General features: G+C 48.4%; 1 protein-coding gene across 1 annotated transcript; it reads right to left on the bottom strand.

Moving 5' to 3' along the window:
* Positions 1-12,707: 12,707 nt before the first annotated feature.
* On the bottom strand, positions 12,708-16,897 carry LOC149350022 (snake venom vascular endothelial growth factor toxin-like). Its single transcript, XM_089579031.1, has 2 exons — positions 16,074-16,897; positions 12,708-13,315 (listed from the first exon to the last, which is right to left on the bottom strand). Exons 1-2 carry the CDS (start codon positions 16,266-16,268, stop codon positions 13,088-13,090), a joined length of 423 nt encoding a protein of 140 aa, XP_089435157.1. The 5' UTR covers positions 16,269-16,897; the 3' UTR covers positions 12,708-13,087.
* Positions 16,898-22,535: the final 5,638 nt, after the last annotated feature.

Genomic DNA, 22,535 nt, shown 5'->3' with positions numbered 1-22,535 from the left:
AATAAAGTCCTTATCAGACTACTGAAAGAAAGAGACTGCCTTTTAAGCGGTATACGTACAGGTGCACCAAAAGTAAAACAGAGCACGCGAGTGGTGACCAAACTTGCCAAAACTGCATGCCAGCGCGCTCTATCAGCAGACGCCCATCAAACAGCGATGGTACGCCAGCACATCCGGCTGACCCACCTCAATGATCTGATGCTCGCCTTATCGTCGGGTCGAGCGAAGCCACGCTGCTACTATCACTACTCGCCAAGAGCGCTTTCAGTGCTTCGTCAGGAATGGCACCGTTTTCTATCAGAGTGCCCGCCGTGGTTCGCTCTTCACTTGGCGGCATGTTCGTTGCGCTGGAGCATAAATGCTTCTGCATCGGTTTCACAAGTGTGGTCAAAATTTTGCTTGCCTGAAGGGAACGCATGAAAAACAATAGCATACTGTATTGGGTCCGTTGTCTTTGTTACAAATAGATAATCAACTGCATAGCAAACGATGTATTTGAAGAACACTTGCTTCCACACAAATTAGCTTTCTTACAGTGGAGAAAACAAAGTTAAACAAATCATAGAAAATAAGGTTGTCTCTGAGTCACCTTCTATCGGTTATATTTTGAGCATCTGTTCATATCATAAAGATAACGCAGCCATTACATGCATGCTATTCGTTTTTTCCTGCGTTCCCTTGAGCCAAGCAAAATTTCGACCACACTTGCCGAACCGGTGCACTAGCTCTTATACTCCATGACACAATAAACTCGCCGTCATGTGAAGCGCAAACCAGAGCGGTCACTCAGACTGAAAATGGTGCCATTCCTGACGAAGCATAAAGCGCACGCCGCCGAAAGCCAGCTTCTCTGCACGATGCGGGAAAACAATAAACCCTTGCTTGAAGCATTTCAAGCGCTTCTGGCGAGCAGTGATGGTGGCAGCGTGGCTTAGCTGGTGCCGGCGATAAGGCGAGCATCATTTCATTGAGATGGGTCAGCCGGTTGCGCTCCTTTCGCTCTCTGCTGCACATCTGCTGACAGAGCGCGCTGGCGATGCAGCTTTTCCCAGTTTGGCTACCGCTCGCGTGCTCCGTTTTACTTTCGGTGCATCGTCATCAGAGTAAGATCCTATCTTTTGTCGATGATGTCACAAAACCTTTCGCAGAGTAAGCAGTTTGGTGCGTAGGTACGCCACCCCAAAATTGGAGGGGACTCTTAAGCTCCGCCTCAAGGGTGTGACGCGATAGCGTAATAGGTTAATTCCCACATGTGCAGAAGGTCATTCTCTGCTTTACATTCGTATATCCCTGGGAGTCCTCGTACCCCTCCTGGTGCAGCGGTTAAGCGATGTGCCACTACCCTGCGATGGCAGGTGCTCCCTTGTGCGGCCCAGGTTGCTCTTCCCGAGCAAGTAATCATTAATTCAACTGCCGCCTGCCCCGGTGGGCTCACTATCCGGTGGGCAGGTTGTGATGACGCTGCAAGGTCACGTGTCCCACCTGCCTCCTATATAGGTTTCTCTCTGGGCTCCACCTGCCAGAGTCCTGCTCGTGATTTTTCGCTCACAACGCCGACGCCGGATCTTCTGGGCTACGGGGCCTTTAACGCTATCGCTTTAAAAGTGCCGCACTCACGCAGCGCCAGTTCAGCAGAGCAGGCGCAGCGCGACACTGAAGAGAAACGAACGCCAAAGTGCAGAAGTCGTGCAAACCTGGTACGCTGGTACGCTGGTACGCTGCCGTAGCTTCAGAGCATTGGCCGTTCGCTGTACACGTTTTCTATCGCTGCTGCGCAAAACTGCGGTTTACTACCAGGGGTCAAGGGTCGCCGCTTTTCCCACACGCCCTGGGAAGCCATCCATAGATAAGTGCAGAGAAGACATCCTCTGTCGCTGTCTGCCACCGTTGGACCCAGTGCAGCATGTATTCACTGGCTGACTACTTCGATGTGTCGGTGTCGTCCGTGCATACTAGCATTCAGCGAGTTCGTCGTCTGCTGCCATGATGCAGTCTGTTGCTGGACGTAAACGGCATTGGCAGTCGATGAAGGGCAGAGTTTCGCTGAAGTATAGGTCTGCAGGACGTCTGCGCTTTTTTGAAGCGAATGACGTCGTGCAGGGGACACCATGGTGTGCAGGGACTCCTTAGGCGGCATTGCGAACGCACGTTAAGCCGGCACTGCAGTCAGAAGAACGCGTTCAAAATGGCAGAGCTCAACAACAGGGCGCGTATACTAAGAGGCTGCGGCCACTCGCTGATTCTAGCCGGTTTCTCATATAACACGTTTCTTTTGCCAATGCTTAAACTTTCCCCAAGAGGTGATACATCCATGCGGCTCCCAGTGGTAACAAGAAAAAGTAAACATTTGGCTGCATCATTAATCAGCTAGTTAGATAAGAACCATCTTCAAATTAGATCGCAATTTATTAAGCCACTACCACACGCTGGACCACTTAAATTTAGAGTATACGTACCAGCTCTCGTAGCTCAGTCACTGCAGTGCTGACGACGAGTTTTCACGATATGAGCAGTCGTTAATTGCTTACGGGAGCGCCACTGGCACTTGGTTAGTAAGGGTGGCGATGTGAAAACATATAGAGGGTATTTCACAGAACTTGAACCAAGGATTTTAAAAAAAGTGGCACACCGTAGCTGGATGAAACCAAAGCCATATTGTTTCACGTCGTGTGGCGCTCCTTAGAGTATTTTTAAGATTCCGCTTAATTAGACAATTAGCTTAGATTAATTATGCAAAAATTTTAATATTCATTTTAAGATCACGTACTCCCTTTGCCAAAAGTAACCGAGCAACAGGTTTTTGCGTCTCAACCGTAAAATGGAGCCTTTACGGCACCCCTAAAGACCAAAAGGTGCCAGAATGTCAGGACAAGGGTTCACCTTACTTTGCACAGATTCGGCGATTAAGGGCTGCCATAGGTGCTTCGCTACGACGTTTAGAAACAAACCATAGTTGAGGGGTTATTTTTGGCAATGACTGTACGTTTCGTTAAGTTGTAGAGCGGGTTACGAAGCAACCGATCCAGTTTCTTGTATCAACGTATCTTCTAACAAGGTAGCCATGTGGGCTAGTTGGTGTACATCAGACATAACTTCACCAGCGAAAGAACGAGACACGAGGAGAAGAAGAACACTGGACAACGCTGGTTGTCCAGCGTTGTCCTGTGTTCTTCTCCTCGTGTCTCGTTCTTTCCCTGGTGAAGTTATGTCTAACGTATCTTCTACGTGGTCCTTTTTGTTCAGCATTTAAAGAAAGCCCACGAAGTAGGAAAAAAAAAATCCCGTGATTGCCCCCTTGCGCTGCCGTATTGTAGCGCTGCCAAGCGCGTCCTGAGTGAACGAAACGTGCGCGCTCGCCGCCTCGAAATTTAGCGGCCGAGGCCGCTCTCAGCACGAATTTGAAAGTGCGCAAGCACTTTCTTCCTGAACATGGGAAGCGCCGTGATCTATGATAATTGATAAACAGGCCAACGACAGCCCATTTAGATGGAGCTTCTATTGAGCCATCGACTAAACAAAAAAAAAGGAACGGAAATCAGAGAAGTCGCGTATTTCAAGGTTGCCTTTGTTTTTTTTTTATTTTTATCATTTTGCAGCTTGTTGACCTGAGCGGTGTCTGCTCACTTGGGCACGGTCAGCAGGCACGTTTCGTTCATTCAGAACACGTTTGAGAGCACTGGAGTATGGCAGTGCATGAGCGCAGTCACGTGCTTTTTTTTTTTTTCGTGGCCTTTCTTTAAATCCCGCAAAAAAGGACCACGTAGGAGGTACTCTGCTACAGAAAACTGGATTGCCAATTGATTCTTTAATAATCCCCTCTACAACTTAAAGGGAATAATAGAAAATTTGCATAAGTAATCTTAGCTAAGCAACTATTTCAGCGAAATTTAAATATACTCTGAGGAGCGCTACACGTCGGGAAACAATATGTCGTTGATTTCGCCCAACTGAAGTGAGCCAATTTTTTAAAATCATTGGTTGATTTTATGTGAAAGACCTTGTATGAAGAAAGTACAGAGCAGTTGCAATAACGAAATAATTTTGCATATCGTTTATTTAGCTTATGGCATGGTGCATAGAAGAAAGCAAGGTTCCAGTGTTTCTTTCTGTCTAAAGGATGCCGAATACGAAGCGGATGCGCTCTACTCACATGCATGCCTCTAACATGTGCGATTCCTCGTCTGCGCTTCTTACAAGTCGGCCGCGATTTCAGTGTGAATCACCCTCCAAGATGAATCTTCGTTCCATTGAACAAAACCTGATTCTTAGGAACGCATCGGGTCATACATGAATCGAAATGGGAGAGCGTCTTGCGCGTGCGTCCGACTCGCGACACTGTGAACCTTCTGCGTAAGCGTGGCTTGCCTCGCACGCTTCTGGAATGTTCGGCTCCGTGTTAAGGCTGTCGCGCAGACGCAGTTGGTAGGGGGGTTATAAGGGAGAGAGGGAGACAGAGAGGAGTCAGGAGTGGATGCTTTTACGCCCTTTTCGCACATGTCAGCTGCTCACGAGGCTAGCGTGTTGTTGTCAGCCGAGCCAGTTCGTCTCGCTTGCTCTGGGAATTACGGGCGAGGGGCTACAGGGGCCGAAACCCGATAGTGCCTATTGGGCAATCGCCGCCTTCTGTGGGACCGCGCTGTAGTTCACACACTGCTGGCGCGGCTGTCCTTCTTGAGAGGACTCCGTAGCTAGCGAGGACCGAGTGTGTATATACGAGCAGCGGAGCTCGGGTGCTCGCGCGCGAAATTCGCGCGCCACAATAGAATTCGGAAGCCCGTGTGCGGCCCGAGCCGCCGCTTCCTTTGCCCGCTGCGCCGTTATCTCTGGGCTCACAAAAAAATGCCAGCCGTTCCGTGAAGTGTAACGCGACGCCGTCGTAGGACGAGGGCTGACACGGTCGCTTGGTCTGACGCAGGAGTCCCCGAAGGGCGCCGGGAAAACCCGCCCTGGGTGGGCCTCCGAGGATGCGATTCGTATCCTTTGGGGATGATAAATCGAGTTTGGACATTAGAGCCTGTTTCCGGGGTTGGCAAGGCACAAGAGCGGCGATTCTTGGTTCACCCGCCCCCCCCGTATGGCCTGATTGGGGACCAGCGGAGCCTGTCAACGGCTGCGCCTCGTCAAAGTGCTAGTTGATAGAACGTCACCAGAACAGTATCTCCCTTCTGTCACCATGTGGGGCTCCATCTCGGCGTTCTGGAATTACACCCTGTGACAGTCAGTTTGTATGATTCGATTCAGTGCATTGGGTTACGTTGGATGCACAGATTGTCTTTCTTTCTTTCGAAGCCTTCTGTTCCATTAAATTTCTGTATCTTGCCAACTGGACAGGGCAGGGCATAATGACGTGACATCAGATGATGAATGCTTGGTTTGGTTTGGTTTGATGGGGTTTAACGTCCCAAAGCGACTGAGGCTATGAGAGACGCCGTAGTGAAGGGCTCCGGAAATTTCGACCACCTGGGGTTCTTTAACGTGCACTGACATCGCACAGTACACGGGCCTCTAGAATTTCTCCTCCAAAGAAATTCCAGCCGCCGCGGCCGGGATCGAACCCGCGTCTTTCGGGTCAGCAGCCGAGCACCATAGCCACTGAGCCACCGCGGCGGCTGATGATGAATGCGTTCATCTATATGTGTATCGAAATAAGCAAATTTTGTTACCCAGAAAACGACAACGCGTCGGGTGTGAAGTGTTGCACTTCGCAAAACAAGATGCATCGCCATAGCTCACCGACAGCGCCACTACCACGGCGGTGGTCTCTGGCGCCACACCAACACTAACGAGATGTAGCGGTGGAATTCTTTCTTGAGAAGCGGACTCTGGAGGTGTGCGTTGCGTTCCGGCTCAAATTGCAACGTCCGAATGCATAAGCTCGCAAACCGTGCGCCAGTCGGGTTGCCGCACGAACGTTCGGGGGCTGTAATTGGAGAGTCGGGCACCGTTTCAAGTGGCAGGAGCTGGCTTCAGAGAAGAGGCCTGTTTTTTTTTTCTTTTTTTCTCAGGATTTGCCAGTGGCTTGCAGTGTGGCTACGCCACTCTTGAAGCAGGGAAATGTAAACAAAAGCAAATGGAGGAAGAAATGGAGTCAACACAGGTTCACGGATAGCCATTGCTCATTGCTGGCCGCGCCCAAAACGCTCTTGCAGAGAGAGAAGACAGCGTTGTCGCAACGACAGCGGTTCCCGGTTGCAGTCACGTGGCATGGAAACCGTGTGCCACAGCGGAAAAAATGTTCATGCATGCGCTCTCGCCTTACTCATTTCCAAGTATTGAGAACTTGTACGTCAACGAGTGTTCGCTCGTGAGTAAAGGGCTTTAGATCCTTCCTGAGACAACGAGAAAAAAAGGCCTTTCACTCAACAACCGAATGACGGATGAAATTTCCTCTGGTGTTGGAAAAGTCCGTACGTGTCTCTCCACACGTCACCAGAGTGAGCATGCAGGAGCCTGCAGGAGCAAATTAAACTTCAAGCTTGTTTGTAGCATAAATGACACTAAAATGCGCAGCATTGATCAAAAGTATTCAGGCCAAGTGTTCCGCCTTTTAACTGTATAGTGCAACACTTCAGGCGCCCCTAAAGACCAGTAGGCCGAGACGGGAACTACGGTTCTTCGCATTCTACAGAGATTTAGAGCTTCGCGGGTGCTTCCTGAGCCCCAGTACACGGCCGAAAAGCAACCAATGCTGCCTGAACACTTTTAGCAAAGGCTGTACATTTGACCGGTCTTTTCCAGCGCAATGCGGTAGTTTGTCCCCATATTGGAGGTTCAAATTCACAATGGTCCTATGAGCTCTCCGCGACTGTTCAGCGCACTAGTGCAGGCGAGTTATGACAGCCGCCGAAATGATAACCCAGTGATAATGAAAGAGAACCAAGCCGGCCAGTCGCTGAACGCACTTGCGTAAGAGAAGTTTAGCTACTATCGTCGCGTAGCTGGATCGAGTGGTCGGGAAAGGCCCGCTGTCGCATACCCCCGAATGCTGCTGTCTGCGAGTTAGTATCAACGGGGACGCAAGACGTAAATAGGTTTTGAAAAAGACCTTGAAACGGGCGACATTAAACACGCACGCGAGCAAAAGCAAACAAACAGACCGCCTCGATCTACGCCTCTGGTGCCCAGATGAAGCTCTCCCCCCCCCCCCCCCCCCCCCCCCCTCGTTCCCCCGGCCATCTCTCGGGACAGCTTTCACGCACAAGATACGCGTGAGATTGATCGCACTTTTCAGCAGGGCGAAGATTGTCGCTCGGCTTCTTCAAGAAAGCACGGCGTGGCGCTGAAAGTGACGCGCTTGCGTATCGCGGGCTGCATCTTTCTCACCGTCGTTTCGGGGGGCCACGAAGATTCTCCGGGCGCGCGCTGTATTCACGGATCAGTTGTTTCTGCCCGCGTGCGCGATCTGGACTTGTGCTCGGGACAACCCAAGGGCATTTTTTTTTTCTTTCTGACAAAAGCTCGCGATTACTCTGACGAATAATTGATGATGGTGAAGTTTAATGGCACATGGGCGGCTTTGGCCAAAGAGCGCCATTGCGCAAGATATATTCGTCTACACAATGTGGGGTTAAAGACCCATTTCCCAGGCATATTTCAACCCCGATAAGCCGAGCACAAGGCAAGGGGGAAGTGTGTGCCCTTTGTATTACCGTTGGCTGTCCGGCGGATCGTACACCGCTCCTCCCGCGTGCGAGGCGGATTATCAAATAGCTAGGCCACCGTAGTGGTGTCAACGAAGGATTGTTCAGTGCACAACAAGTAACGCAACGACGATGCTCCGATTGCCTGCTTCAACCGGAATCTATAACGGTACTGACTGCGATAGAGAATGCGAGAACACAAAAAAAAAGTGAAAGGTGCAGTGAATGAGAAAATGAAATAAAAAAATGGAAATCTTTAGGGACAATTGTTTTATCCATCCTTAAAAGCCCATCATCGTCGAAACGCTTTTTTTTTTTCGGCGCGAATTTTCATGCCACGTGGTGGTCGCTAATATACTGCGGAGGACAGTCACTTCTGTGGGAGCCTTGAAAAAGAAGAAACCTTCCCATCTTTTACAGCGAGAAGCTGTTTAAGGGCCTTCAACCGGGATAACCGTCAGTGTAATCAGTTCACGAAGAAGAAAAAGAAGAAGAATAACAGGAAGTAAAAGAAGGCGAGAAGCGTCACAAAACATGGCTCGGGAGAAGCACTGCGCAGTGGAAAGGCTAGCGAATAAAGTAAAGAAAACACAGCATAAATATTTTGTGTGTGTCCCTAGCATTTACTGTCCGTTTCAAATTGCTCATCTGACGCAAAAACACAGCGATAGAAAAACAGATACCAAGCTTAGATCGCTACGACAGCTTCTCGCTAAATTAACCGCGTGAAGCCATATCTTAACCGGATTTTTGTTTTTACTTTGAAAGCTCCTGTTCGGTGCGTCATCTGAGCAAGCCGCCGGGGTGGCTCAGTGGTTATGGCGCTGGGCTGCTAACCCGAAAGACGCGGGTTCGATCCCGCCCACGGCGGTCGCATTTCGATGGAGGCGAAGTGCTAGAGGCTCGTGTACTGCGCAATGTCAGTGCACCTTAAAGAATCCCAGGTGATCAAATTTATCAGGAGCCCTTCGCTACGGCGTCCTTCATAGCTTGAGTCACTTTGGGACGTTAAATCTCATAAACCAAACAAAACCACACCTCATCTGAATGAGGTGGCCGCCTCCGTGCGCTGTACCATCCGACGCTGCTCGGCTGCGCGGCATGGCAAGGGTCGTGTTATATAGTCACCCTTAAAAGGGGCGGTTGAGTGACTCAGGTGCACTACAGCGCCTAGTTTCTCGTGTTGAGATTGCATGCGTGATACATGCCCGGCAGCACAACTGAAGGTGATCGTGTGCTTGGTTTTAGTTTTGTGGAGTTTAAGGTTCCAGAGCGACTCAGACTATGAGAAACGCCGTAGCAGAAGGCTTCGGATATTTTCGATCACCTGAGGTTCTTTAACCTGAAATGACATCGCGCAGTACACAGGCCTCTAACATTTGGCCTCCATCGCAATGCGACCGCCGTGGCCTCGATACCCGGCCTCGGCGGCTGCCACATTTTGATGGCAAGACACGATCGGCAAGACGAGACAAGACACAAATGCAAGACATCAACAAGACCCGACAAGGCATGATATGCAAGCCGCAGTCGTGAACTCTATCCGTACTTGTTAACAAGGAAATATGCGTGCTTCCAAGCTTGCTATCAATGACTATCTCCCGTTAACAACATGCCCAAAGCCCCCGTGACGTTAAGGTGCTGCTGGTGCAGGTGCCTACAGGTGGTCGGAATCACGGTCATCCTTCGCGCCACGAAGAGACATGGTTCATGAGGCCGAACGTAAAAACGCCACAGCGTTAAAGGGCAACTGCAGCACTTTTTTGAGAATTTCGCGATATTCAAGGATTCAAATTTATATAGGCTGTAGGTAAAGCATGCCAAGTGTTTTTGCACCAGCATTTAAAATAGTGACGTAATCGACGATTCAATTTTGCGCTTCTAATCAATGCACCGGAGGAGTGCAGGAAAACTCAGCGTGACGTCATTGAAGGTATGATTTCAAATTACCGTAGCCATCCGCCACACCCTGCCCTGACTCGTTAGACGCTGCCAAACAACTCTGGGCGGCGTTTGCCTTCGATGGCGCAGGTTTTTTTTCTTTCAAAGCAGGCGTTTGTGCGTTGGAAATGTACCGATACCTTCGATGACGTCATCATGCGACCCGCAATTGGCGTTGTGCGTTACGGAGAAGCTTGAAGGGCGTCCGCATTTTAATCGGTGATTACTTTAATATTTCAAGTGCTAGCCCAAAAATACTTCGCATGCTTCACCTGCAAGTTTCACTCATTCAGCCCTCTTAAGCTCGTTGATTTCTAAAACCTATGCAGTTTCCCTTTAAGGAGCTCGTGTCGCAGAAAAACCGGCGTCGGCGTCGTCGTTGACCGTGAGCGATAAATCCACGAAAAACCCCCAGGGAAGCAACCAAGGGGGCAGGTGGGTCACCTAGGTCGCGTGACCTTGTGGACCTGCCCACCGGATTGAGAGCAAACTGCCCACCTTTACAGGTGGAAGTTAAATTAAAGGCTGATCGCAAGAGGTTGCTCGGGAAATAACATAAATAACATTTATATAAATAACATAAATCAATCATTGGATAATTTAAACGCTTGGAGCAAATTGAACTCACTGGAGATAAATGTAACCAAAACAAAAGCCGTGCTTTTCTCCACAAGGCAGTCTCCGATGCCTATCATGCCTTCAAATAATAATCTAATTTTTGGCCATGCTGCTATTGAAGTTGTTGATAAAATGAAAACACTTGGCGTTTATTTCAACAAAAATATGTCCTGCGATAGGCACATAAATGAAATGATTTCACGCCTGGCAAAAACAGTAGGTATTTTAGCAAAGCTGCATTTCTTCCCACCGTCGAAAATCAAGCTACACATCTATAACTTGTTATTCTTGTCTCAACTAAACTATTGTTTCCTTGTATGGGATACAACAACACAAACAAATTTAAATCGAATATATATGCACAACAAAAAAAAGGCTATTCGCCATATAGCTGGAAAAGACTACTGCACTCATACCGCGCCGCTTTTTAAGAATTTTAAAATAATGTCAGTACACTATCTCTACTCGTATAACTTAGCAGTTCGCTACAAACAACACATAACTACCTCTGAGAGTACAATGCTTTCGATCGCCAATTTAACAACACTCACACGAACATATCCTTCGCGTTCTGCTCATAACTGGACGGTAGTTTTCGTACGAACAACGTTTGGCCAGCAAACGCTCGCCCATGCTCTGCCCACTCTGTTAAACTATTTTCGCCAAAATAAAGTTAATATTGAAAATGTAAATAAGAAATCAATACATTCATTCTTTCTCTCGCAAATGTAATTTTTTTCTGGTTTCCTGCAGTGTGTTCCTCCTATGTCTTTTTGTATTTTTGTGGGTTTGTTGCTATGCACAATTGCTGTTATTCGCTCATCATGTTTATCATTCACATTGTGTCTTTACCCTTAACACACACACACACACACACACACACACACACACACACACACACACACACACACACACACACACACACACACACACACACACACACACACACACACACACACACACACACACACACACACACACACACACACACACACACACACACACACAAACCTCAACTATGTGTAGTAAGAGCTACAATGTCTGGTAAATATACTGGTATAACTGTTATTCCCGACACCTCGCTGTCTTGCCATGTAATGGGGCCCGAGCGCCGTCAAGTGACTTAACGTTCACTTTTTGTCTCGGGTCCCTCATTTCTTACCGAAATGGAAATAAACCTCAAGAGCAACCGGTGTCGCATTAGTCCCACCGGTGTCAGCACCTGCCACAGAAGGGCAGTGGCGCATCGCTTGACTGCTGCACCATTGCACCAGGTATGATGACTACTAGTGATCTATATATATGTATGCGAACGTTCAGTAAAAAATACCCAATTTCGCATATATGGGCCTGAACTCATTAATTAACGCTGTCGCCTCATACCCTTAAAGCGGAGCGTTAATGTCTCCTGCAATTTTTTTAATTTTGTTCCTTTTCGTGGCGGCCAGCGTTTTTGTCTTTTCTTGATCCTTTCTGCATCAGGCTCCCATAACTTAAAAAACTGCAACCATTTCGCGTAACGGACACCCCTTATTCAGTGCGGGCTCATCCTTCTCTGTTACAAAATCCTATCACAAAAGAAATAACTGTTGGGTTAATCGGAACTATACACTTAATGTCGTACTTCTCGCGCACAAAAAAAAAAAAAGCATAGATGTCCGTAAATTCTATTGCAGCTCTATTATTGCACCAGCCAAACATCATTCTGGTTGCATCTAGCACGAACCACGAAGACTCCTTTGATGCGTTTAGATTTCCAAATTTTTTGCGTGAACATCCGAGACCTGGAATGGCCTTCTCGTCGCTGCTGTGATCCGTCGTATCGACTTCAAGCTAGTCACTGAAGAGCGCATCTAGAATGCAAACACCCACTCCTTAAGTAAGATCTTGAAATAAAAAAAAAACAATTAAGGCCCCCAAACAGCATAAAAATGCTCACTGACGCAGCATACACGCCAGCATGTAGAAAGAGAGAGGTTAGTTAACATACAGACGACTACGCGCTGCTACAGTAATTAGATTACCAGAAACGAAACCAATGCGCAAAATCAGCGGGGAAAAGGCCACTGTATACAGTGACGACGATAATTACGAGACATTAGTGGGGATCACAATGCTACATTTGAATCCCGCCTCGAACGCTGGTGAGCCCTGGTTTTCATGTCGACTATGTCCAACAATTTCGGACATTAAAATGTGCAGAAGTGAAAAAAGCTTCCTGCTCCACAAAGAGGTGCCTAATCTCTACCTCCCCCTCGCAGTCGCTTTAGGTTCCGGGAGTTTGCTTACTTGCGCCTCAGAGCCCGAAAAGAAAACGAAAAAAAAAAAGGAAAGACAGCGACAAAAACAACAGGAACAACAAATAGACGTCGCTGCGCTTGTCAGAGCACAATGATTTCTTGAAGAGCGGTCCGCGAAGGTCGCTTCTCTGCAGATTCCGTACAGCACACTCAGGCAAGCACGGCTCGCTTGGGTGCAACACACGGAAAAATATAACACCACAAAGGGTGAGATGTAGAGCATTTAATCTCTATGATCCAACATCACAATACTGGGCACAATGATTCATGATCTCTGTACAAAGTTGCTGCGTGCATTGTCCGTCCCTCATCCGTTCTCGACCACTTGTAGCACGAGAGAGTTCGCTTCGCCCTCTCGCCGGCGCCCGGGCCTTCGTTCGCGAAAGGTGACGCTGTTCCCAGCGCCAGCACAGTTAGCGCGGGCAAGGCGAAGCGATAGGGAGGCGGTGCACCGGCGGCGAGCCGGGTCGGCGCAAGTGTCGAGGTCGGCGCGTCGTCGCTCGCGCACATGCGGGGAAATCGCGGTCACAGGCCGGCTTCCCCGGAGGCCACTGACTGTCCGACGGCGTCGGGGAAGGGAGGTCGCGGTCAGCGGATGGGCTCGTTCCGGAGCCGGCACTCGCACTCGGTGTGGTTGTCGAAGACGAGCGTGACAGGCTCGTAGCGGGAGGCACCGCCGCCGGTGTCCAGGTGGAGCACCAGGAACGGAAGCTGCACCGCCTGCACCGTCTTCACCTGGCAGTGCTGCTCCTCGGCCGGGCAGCAGCCCGTGTCCGGTGCACACCGGTGCAGGATGGTGCAGTGGGGCACGAACTTCTGCGTGGAACACATGGAAGCGTGCCATCCTCAATCACACATTCTCGCCTCCCGAATTCTGGAGTAGAGCGATCCCGTCTCCCACTTTAGTTGCCAACTTTAACCCTTCCCTCAATGGACAAAAAAAAAAGCATTCGGAAGGAAACTGTTGCACTGTGTCTAAAGGAAGCCCCGTAACGCCGTAGAAATGAAACAAAAAAATAGGCACCTTTCACAGTCACCTGTGCATTTCTTCGCGGCCACAAAGGAGAGCAATACAGATTTCTCAAATGTTCTTAACTGAAGAAAAATTCGGCCGCGTCCCAGGCGAATTTCCCTTCGAAAGCTTTCCTTTGCGGCCGTATGGCTGCGCTGACGTGTAAGTTCGCGACAATTATTCCATTGTTTGCAAGACAGTTTGTAGGCATACTCAGCCATGGGCCGTTTCTGTTGCGCCAAATATGGGTACAGATCCGTTCCCTCGTTCTGCTGCCACCAATATAAAGCCGCTGCAGTCGTTTAGAGTCCAACTTTAGATGTGCCAGCTGAAAACCTGGCGATAAGTACTTTGCCGCCGCTTGAAATAAGGTCGTGTCTCATTTTCGCTGAAGACGAATTGCTGGTATAGTTGTTTCCATGTTAATGAACCCAAAACAGCGGAGTAAAACAAGGGCACGGGCTAAAAGGGAAGATGATAGAACTGCGCTGTCCGCAAACTTTGACGCGGTTCGGAGGCTTCCCTCCGTCAAAAGTCCGTGAGTCTGTGTAAAATCCCTCGCTCCGAACGGCGGCGGCAAGCCCGCCTATACAAGTATCGCCTTCGCCTTTCTTCAAGGGAACTTCAAGCTCGGTATACCAGTTGCGCGTGCCTTCCTGCGGAGTCGACCGAACAACTGACTTTCTCTGACATCGAGTGCCTCCCAAGCTTCTTCAGCTTCTTCCTACGAGAGCTCCAGTTAGCATGGGCACACTGTTGGTGATGTGCAGTTAGCACAGCGGGTGCAACGAGTTCTCAGCTGTGGATTCTAGTTACCTGTACAGCCAAAAGAGTCTGCAGCTGAACGACTGACGATGATGAGGCAGATCTTCAAGCTGAAGTTGACAGACAGTGCGGTTCGTCCATCTTTCACTTCACTTTAGCTCGCGTCTGTGTTTTCGTGTGCAGTCGTGGATTCATTTTCGCTCTGATGAGTGCTGTGCTTTATTCAGCCTATGCTGAGCAGAGGACATTTTTCTGGCCTGGAGCCATCGTCAGATTGCTGCCCTAATTCACAATCTTACTGTGAGTGGTGTTTGAATGCATGGGGAAGCGGATAGAAGATTTAAGATACTCGAAATTTGTCAAGTAAAATTACATAAATGTCTGGTGAAAACTCGACATTCGTGTGGATAATTCATTGTTAACTAATTTTGTTGTGCAGAGCTGTTGAGGCTCTTCCCGAAAACGATTAGATGTAGAAAGTAACCATATTTAAATATATTAAATATTATCGCATTACCACTTTTCACCCGTCGCCAGGCCTACCTTTCGCTGTTAATTGCGCTTCCGTTCACCAAGTGCTTCATTGAGAGGCTTGGTTTGCTGCATGAATCGCATAGTCAGCAAAACGAACAAATAACGCAGGCGCCCGAATTGCGCGTAAAAAAATAAAAATAAAATATCCAAGCACACCCTGCTAAGGTATCAACAGCTGTCATTTGAAACAGGCATGACATGGCGCCACGGCATGACACCATGTCATGCTGGCCCTTCCATGTCATTATGGAGCCAGTTGTTAGCATAGTACGCCGTAAACGAATCATGCACGCCAATAATCGCTCATCAAATGGTTGCTAAGCTCCTGAAGCCGCCGCTTAGAAATAGCTTGCAGGCACCATACTGAAGCAATCGTATTGGTTGTCCTTACTTGCGCCTGTGACATGCAGAATTGTCTACGCCTGGCGAAGACAGGTCTCCTTGCCGAAGCTTTGGTCAGCGGACTGAGGCGTACCTTTCTCTCTTGGTTCAAGATTGCGCTTTGAGCAATCATCTTCCTCCCTCTATTCTACCGTAAAAGAGAGGAAATAAGAAGCTGTCAGTACAGATCTTTTACAATGGCCGAATCAAATTCCCAAGCACTGTTCCTTTCATGCGGGATTTAATACTGGCAATCTGTGTGAAAAGACCTTCATTTAAAATAACTTTCGGCGGGTAGCCTAAGGTTACCTTGTTGCCAGGATCTGACATGACGTGTTCGGGGAGGCGCACTGCTATTCTAATAAATACAACAGGCTAGCACCCAACAATTTCTGATTCTTAATGTTGTATCAGAACTGCAGTAAGGGGCTAGATGTACTATAAGAAAAAGCTCAGCAAGTCTGCCATGATAAGTGAGCGGTCGCTCCAAACAGGCCTACCTGTCGTCGCTGTGAGCCTCACTGAGAGTTGATACAGCGCCAACGCCACGTTCTTGACACAGCGGTACTTTGTGTGAGGCATCCGAAGTAGCTCGCACCGCTTCATCAAGCCAAACACAAGAGTGTTTGCCTTCTTGAAGGGGCATCGCCACGAGCAACAAGAAAACAAAAGCGCTCTTTATCGACTGCTCGATATACCGACGACGAAACGCTCTTAGCTCACTTGCAATTCTTTGCAGAAACCGCTTTTGCGGCGTGCTCAAGAGGAGCCGAGGGGCGCCATTCAGTGCGACCACGCTGCACCTGGTAACAGCGTTCGTGTCACGCGTTATCGGCCACTATCTGCCGTGCACTGGCGCACGTGCGCGGCAGCGGAGCTCACCCTGGTGTCGTTGGGCTGCAGCTCCTTGAGGCACTGGACTCGCGGCTGCGGCACCCGGCAGGCGGCCTCCCTCCACACGAACTCCTGGTGGCGCGCGGCCCTGGCCGACGCCGGGCTAGCCGGCCGGCGAGGCGCCGGCGCGGCGCGGCACAGGACAGCGCTCAGAACCAGCACCGTCAGCGCGAGGCGGCGCATCGCTGGGCTGCGCTTTTTAAGCCGCCGCACGATGAGCCCGCTATCACGCACATGGAGGACGCCACGCGCGGCGCCCGGCTCCTCGGGGCCGGCAAAAAACAAGCACGACCAATCGTGGACTGTCACACGAGCCGCTTTCCTTCTGGACGGCGTAATCTGGCCCCGCCGTTTGGCGCTCCCCTCCGCACGCCGCCGCTGTAGAGGTCGCGCGCTCACTGCAGGCCGACGGGGCTGGCCGGCTCGCTGTCGTCACTTTCGCTGGACCTCGGGGCAGCTCCGGCGAAAGTTCATTGTCGAGCAGCCTTCTCGAACCAGCAGGCAGGGTTCGTGCCCTTGGCTCTTCCGCTTCGACCTTCCGGTACAGCGCTGGGGACTTGTTTCGCTGTCAGGGGGCGCGCAGTCGCCGAGTATCCCGCGTCAGCCGGTCTCATTAACTTGAGCTAACTCGTGCAGACTGCGGTGAGGCAAGAGTGTTTACGTGCCAACACGGCGGAGCGCGTGAGCGGACTGGTGATGAAGAAGCGGCCCGCGGAAGAAGTGGCCTCCGCGCGCGCGCGCGTTCCAGCGGCCCCCCCACCCGCAGCACGCGATGAGGCGCGCCACGTGCCGCCGTCGGAGCAGCTGCCAGAGGGTTTTCTCCGACGCGGGGTGAGAAGCCGCTCTCGAGTTCTTCCCAAGTGCTCGGTGAGGACCCTCCAGAGTGCGGTTATTTACAAGGCTGATACGTGTGTGGTTATCTGAAACGGTCGTCACGGCGTCGCTGTCTCGAGTAGCGCCTAAACCCGACCAGTGCGGCCGCGTTAGATAGCCCGAAAGCTTGGCAGTGAAGAAGACCCTGAAGAAAATTAATGAATGTGGCCTGTACGGTGAAGCAAGGTGCATGCAGCACGGGCCGCTGGAGTACTATATGCCTTCCGATACTCCTGACAGCAAGTGAGGCGAAACACTGCAGCACGGAACCCAGATGGCGCATAGCAGTAACAAAAAGGTGTTCCCCCCACTGCCGTTCAAGCGGCGGTAGGGGCCTGGGCCGCGAAGGCCGCCGGGGCTCAAGGGCTCCTGGCCGCGATTCACCATCCTCGCTACTGCAATTGCTAATAATAAAGTCTTCATCAATCAATCAAAAGGGTGTTCATTCCGACATCTGACAATCGACAGTAGACGCCGCTTAAAAGCTAGGCTCTTGCCGTGATAGGTTTTTCTTCGCCTTTGATGCTTCGCCAATTTGCGCCGAAGGAAACTGGCTGCAACCGAATGCACGCAGTTTTCCTTCGCCTTTGATGCTTCGCGAATTTGCATCCAAGGAAACTGGCTGCAACCGAATGCACGCAGTTTTCCTTCGCAGAAAAGACACATCTACTTAACAGAGCTGCATAGCTACATCAGTTGGTGCTTGATTTTAGGACTCGAAAACCAACTACACAGACCCAGTAAAAGAAAAAGGAGGGCACAGGACAAAATGTGGACTACAAGATAGAGCACATGGAAGGAAAAAAGGCCGTAGAGCAAACTTTTAAACGTGTACAGGCACAAAGATTTCGGGCGTCAATTTTCTTTTTTTTTTTTCTTGGAACAGGCGGCCCTGATAATCATGAAAATGAGTTCAAAATACCAGTGCTCAGCGTTGTAATTAATTACAAACGATTTTCAATCATCAGTTTCGATCTCTGTCGGCGCCAGCACTGAAGTGCACCTTAACGTTACGGTCGATCGGCCAACCTGGACTACCACATTCCTGATGACGCGGGCAAGCAGTTGTTCCTGAGTACCACTGGATTCGTTGACGTCACAGTTATGGGAGCACCTTGACGTTACTCAGTGTGGGTAGAAGTGTCGAGCGGCTCCTCGGACAACATTCAAAATCGTTTTAAATTACGTTCCATTAAACACCTGCGACTGAAACTTGCTGGAAGGCATACGCCCATGAAACAAATCAAGTCGTTTGCTGGCGTTCGATATTTCGTTTCCGTGCCCCTTCAAGACATGTACCACTGGAAATTGATCTGCGCTGCTTGGTTGAACACGACGCACTTTTGCGCAAACATGCAAGGAATGCACTATTTGTTGATATCCACGCAATGCAATTACTTTTCCGCCAAATGTAGGGACAGCATACTGATACAGCAATCGCCATGGTTCTGCGTCCGAAGAGCTTCAACGATTTCCCTCAATCTTTGTTTTCTGCCACAATCAAACAATTTGATTTCGTTAAATATGGAGTACACGCGCATCCCCTGCAGTGTAACTTCTGGGTACCGCCTTGTTGTTGCAGTAGTTTATCAAAATTAAAAAATAACAATGAAAAAAAAAGACGTTATCGGCTGCGCCAATTGCTATCTAATATCTTAAGCGCGGGAGCTGCAGCCGGAGGAAATAAAAGGGACAGGGAGAGGATAGCGAGGCGAAGTACAGAGGAGAGCGATAGCGATAAAGGGCAGGGAAGAGATGTGTACTCTATAGCCAGCGGCAACTTTTGTTCGGTTCTCACACGTTCTGTCGTTCACGCACCGCTCCGTCTGACCTCTGCCGCCGGTTTAAACAAAGTTCACCATGACCACAATTCACAAGAAGATTTTTATGCGCTGTTTTCGAGTAAACTTTTACTTTCTTTCTCAGCCTCACTCGCCAGCAAAAAACTTGTCGGAGCTTAAAACACCACTTTGACGCTCGTTAACCTTTTTGATGCCGCGGGACACCTCATGTGTATGTAGCCGCCGCGGTGGCTTAGTTGTTATGGTGCTCGGCTGCTGACCCGAAAGACGCGATCGCATTTCGATGCAGACGCAATGCTAGATAGATGCTCGTGTACTGTGCGATGTCAGTGCTCGTTAAAGAACCCCAGGTGGTCTCAATTTTTCCGGAGCCCTTCACTACGGCGTCTCTCATAGCCTGAGTCTCTGTTGGGCGATAAACCCCCATAAACCAAACCAAACCTTCTGCATGTGTGTTCCAACTTGACTGTACTCTCTATTTCAAACAGAGTTCAAATTGATAAGGTATTCCAGGACTTTGCTATGACCTTTGACAAAGTGACGCACACGAAGCAATCACAGAGGGTTTATGCAGTTAGAATAAAGAGCACACTTATTGGCTTTATGAGGACATACTTATACCACTATCACACGTGCAACTTTAGCGTCACTTTCAAAGAGCACACTTGTCTTCCGTGCCATTCGGGCAGCGGTGTACGGCCAGCTTGAGTGACACTTACTGAGGAAGACAAGCCCTGATGCGAGCTCAACTAAGTCACTCCATATTCACCTTATCGGCGCTTTGGAAAACAAAAGAGCAGCCCCTGTAAACTAGTGTGCTTTAAGACCTATTAACAAATTTCGTATTAAAAATCGATTTGAAGTTCACAATAAGCGTACTAAGATCAAACAACATAATGCGGTATTTTGCTTGACTGTGTTCAGAGTTTGCATTATGCTTGCCTCGAGCAGTGGGTAATACTTTATTATGAAAGTGAAGTCGTGTAAAACCTTTTGTTTGCCAAGAAAGTCTTATAAGAGACTTATGTGACGAAAAAAAAATCTCGGTTAAAAATTTGTGCTTGCTGTTAAAAATTTCGAGGTGTATTTGGTTTACAGGACCGCCATTGACATTATTTCCTTTCCTGTATAACACCGTCGCGCCAAAATGGCACTTAGCGAAGCAAAGCGCATTCGTTCGGAGTGACACCAAATTTTTCCGCCTGACACAGGAAGTAAATGAACTTGCAGAAGGTGTTGTTATTACTTTTTTCTGTTAGCATTGGTTTGGGGCCGGTCTTCTACCTTGTTTACATCTATGATATTGCGAAATTGATAGACTGTAGTACAGATCGTAAACTTTGCAGAAAACTGTTTGTGCACACAACGCTTATATCACCGGAAGATCAAGTTCTCTTTAAAGACAACATTATTATAGCATTCCCAGTTGATGGGAAAAGTGGGCAGTGGCCTTAAGGGAAGCTGAAATGGTTTTGTTAGAATTCCAGGTTATTGAAAAATTTGAATCTACACAGCTCCTTGGTAAAGCATGCAAAGTGTTTTTGCACTAGCATTTGGAATTGTGACGTAATCGTCAATTAAAACCATGATGATGTTCAGGCTTCTCCTCACTCCTTTGGGGAAGTGCGAAAAAACTCGTTGTGACGACATTATCGCCGATACTTCAGATGTCCGTTACCTTCGCCTGCTTGTCGCTGTGGGTCTTCCGATGCCGCGAAACAATGCCTTGTGAGATTCATCTTCAATTTCGTTGACTTCCTTTCATGAAACAACTGTTCCTTGACTGGAAACCTTTCGCCATTATCGGGGCCTTTGCCCGACGCGGTGCACTGCAGAGAAGCCTGAGCGCCGACGCCCCTTTATTCGGTGATTACGCCACCATTTCGAATGGTAGCGCAAAATGATTTCGCAGGCTTTACCTGTATATGTTTCACACATTCGGCCCATTTAAACTCATCGAATTCTAAAACCTCTTCAGTTGCCCTTTACTTCCGAGATTGCCCTGCGTTACATGTAACTCGTAAGAAAAGGCTATTACAAAGCACATATTATAATATGGTGGGACAGCAGACAAAGAAGTTCAAGGCGTGAAGAACTTTACAGAACTTTGTAAAACTTTGAAGAACGAATGAATTTAAAATGCATGTTTTAATGCACGTACGCCGCTACGGAGCAAACGAAGAAAAAAAAATAACACGGGCAACAAAATCTGTCTATGTGAGTAAGTCGAAGGACGTGCTACGAAGCCGACTTGCTTTGAAGAATATTATACACGCATTCACTCAGAATATAGAAAATCCTATCAGAAAATCCGGTAGTTGCGATATTAAGAGTGGCAAATTCGTCTGAAGAAAAGCAGCTACTGCTATGGCTATAGGAAACTCCTAGAAGAAGCCATGAATTCGCACTGTACGTAATTGTGTATAAATTGCAGCTGGAAGGGTTAAAGTTCAGTGCACTCACTGCCCGAGTTGTCAGCCACACCTTAGATCGAGCCTCTGTAGCGACCTTGGTTCCAGTTTATCTAGAGTTTCAAAGGCTTGCAAAATAGGAGGAATGACGCTTTTCTTCCGTGCAAAGCGTATCAAGAGTACCGCAAAACCCCACCGCACGCCTCAGCGACAACTCGCGGCATGCACGCACTGGTCTCTAAAATTTGTCACAGCGTACGTGCACGTGTTTATGTTTGCCCGAGTGTGCCTGTGTCTTCTCATTGTAAATGTTTGTTTACTTACTGAGTGCTGAGGATTAGCTTCATGGCACAGCCAGAGTGCTAGCTTTAATATTCGTGAGCGCACTCAGTTTGTAAAAATTGGCGACTTGATGATGAGGAATAGAAGTGGCGGAACGAATAAGATAAATGTTAGTGTCGCTGCCGCTCACTCACGATGAAGCTAGGGCAGACTATATATATATATATATATATATATATATATATATAAGGGATAACAAAATCTTCAAGGCAACTGATTAAAAATATAATAAGTTGGTGAAGTCACATTGAAAAACTTAACAGATTTATTCAACGTTTCGACCAGGGACTGGTCTTTTTCAGACCAGTCCCTGGTTGAAACGTTGAATAAATCTGTTAAGTTTTTCAATGTGACTTCACCAACTTATTATATATATATATATATATATATATATATATATATATATATATATATATATAATGTGTGTGTGTGTGTGTGTCCCGAAAAGATAAACGTACTTGGCTGCTCGAGGTAAAATGCGAAATTGAGAAACGCTTCATTTATGTCAACATTTATTGCGAGTCGACAGCCCTCTGAGGGTAAAATTATGGCTTTTGAGCCATGGTATTGCCAGGCCTGGCGGACAACAGAAAGCCGGTGAATCATCTTAACTAGTAAGCTGGTTAACTAATTTCGAAGAATTAACTTTTAAGGTTAGGCGCCTGGTTGCAATTAGAGATCCGTTGCCGGTTGTTGGTAATAGCCAAATCAGTTTTTAGAATTTCAAAAACGAGATTACCCTTGGCGCTGTGGCTCGACAAAATTTGGCTTTTTCGACTAGTTGCATGCACTGGAGGGCTTGCTTTGCCTGCATGCTTTCGAAAGCGAATGTATTTTCGCACGATGCAGCCAAACTTAGTCGAGCCACAGCGGCGAAGGTAATTGCGTTTTTGGAATTATAAGAACATATATGGTTATTACTAACGACCGGCTACCAATCTCTATTTACAACTAGGCGCCTAACGGTACTAGTTAAAGAGTTCATTATTAAAAATTAGTCAACTAGCTTACTGCCTAAGACG

This window comes from Amblyomma mixtum, chromosome 3 (assembly GCF_055824585.1).
Source record: "Amblyomma mixtum isolate Tamu chromosome 3, ASM5582458v1, whole genome shotgun sequence".
Taxonomy (NCBI): Eukaryota; Metazoa; Arthropoda; class Arachnida; order Ixodida; family Ixodidae; genus Amblyomma; species Amblyomma mixtum.
This window is presented reverse-complemented; position numbering and strand designations above follow the sequence as displayed.

Bases quoted from the DNA above. Each gene is read 5' to 3' on its own strand.
- LOC149350022 (XM_089579031.1), bottom strand. From the start codon at position 16,268: ATGCGCCGCCTCGCGCTGACGGTGCTGGTTCTGAGCGCTGTCCTGTGC. The intron at 13,316-16,073 runs GTGAGCTCCGCT...TGTTCCACGCAG, and splicing joins TGCAGCCCAACGACACCAGG to AAGTTCGTGCCCCACTGCAC.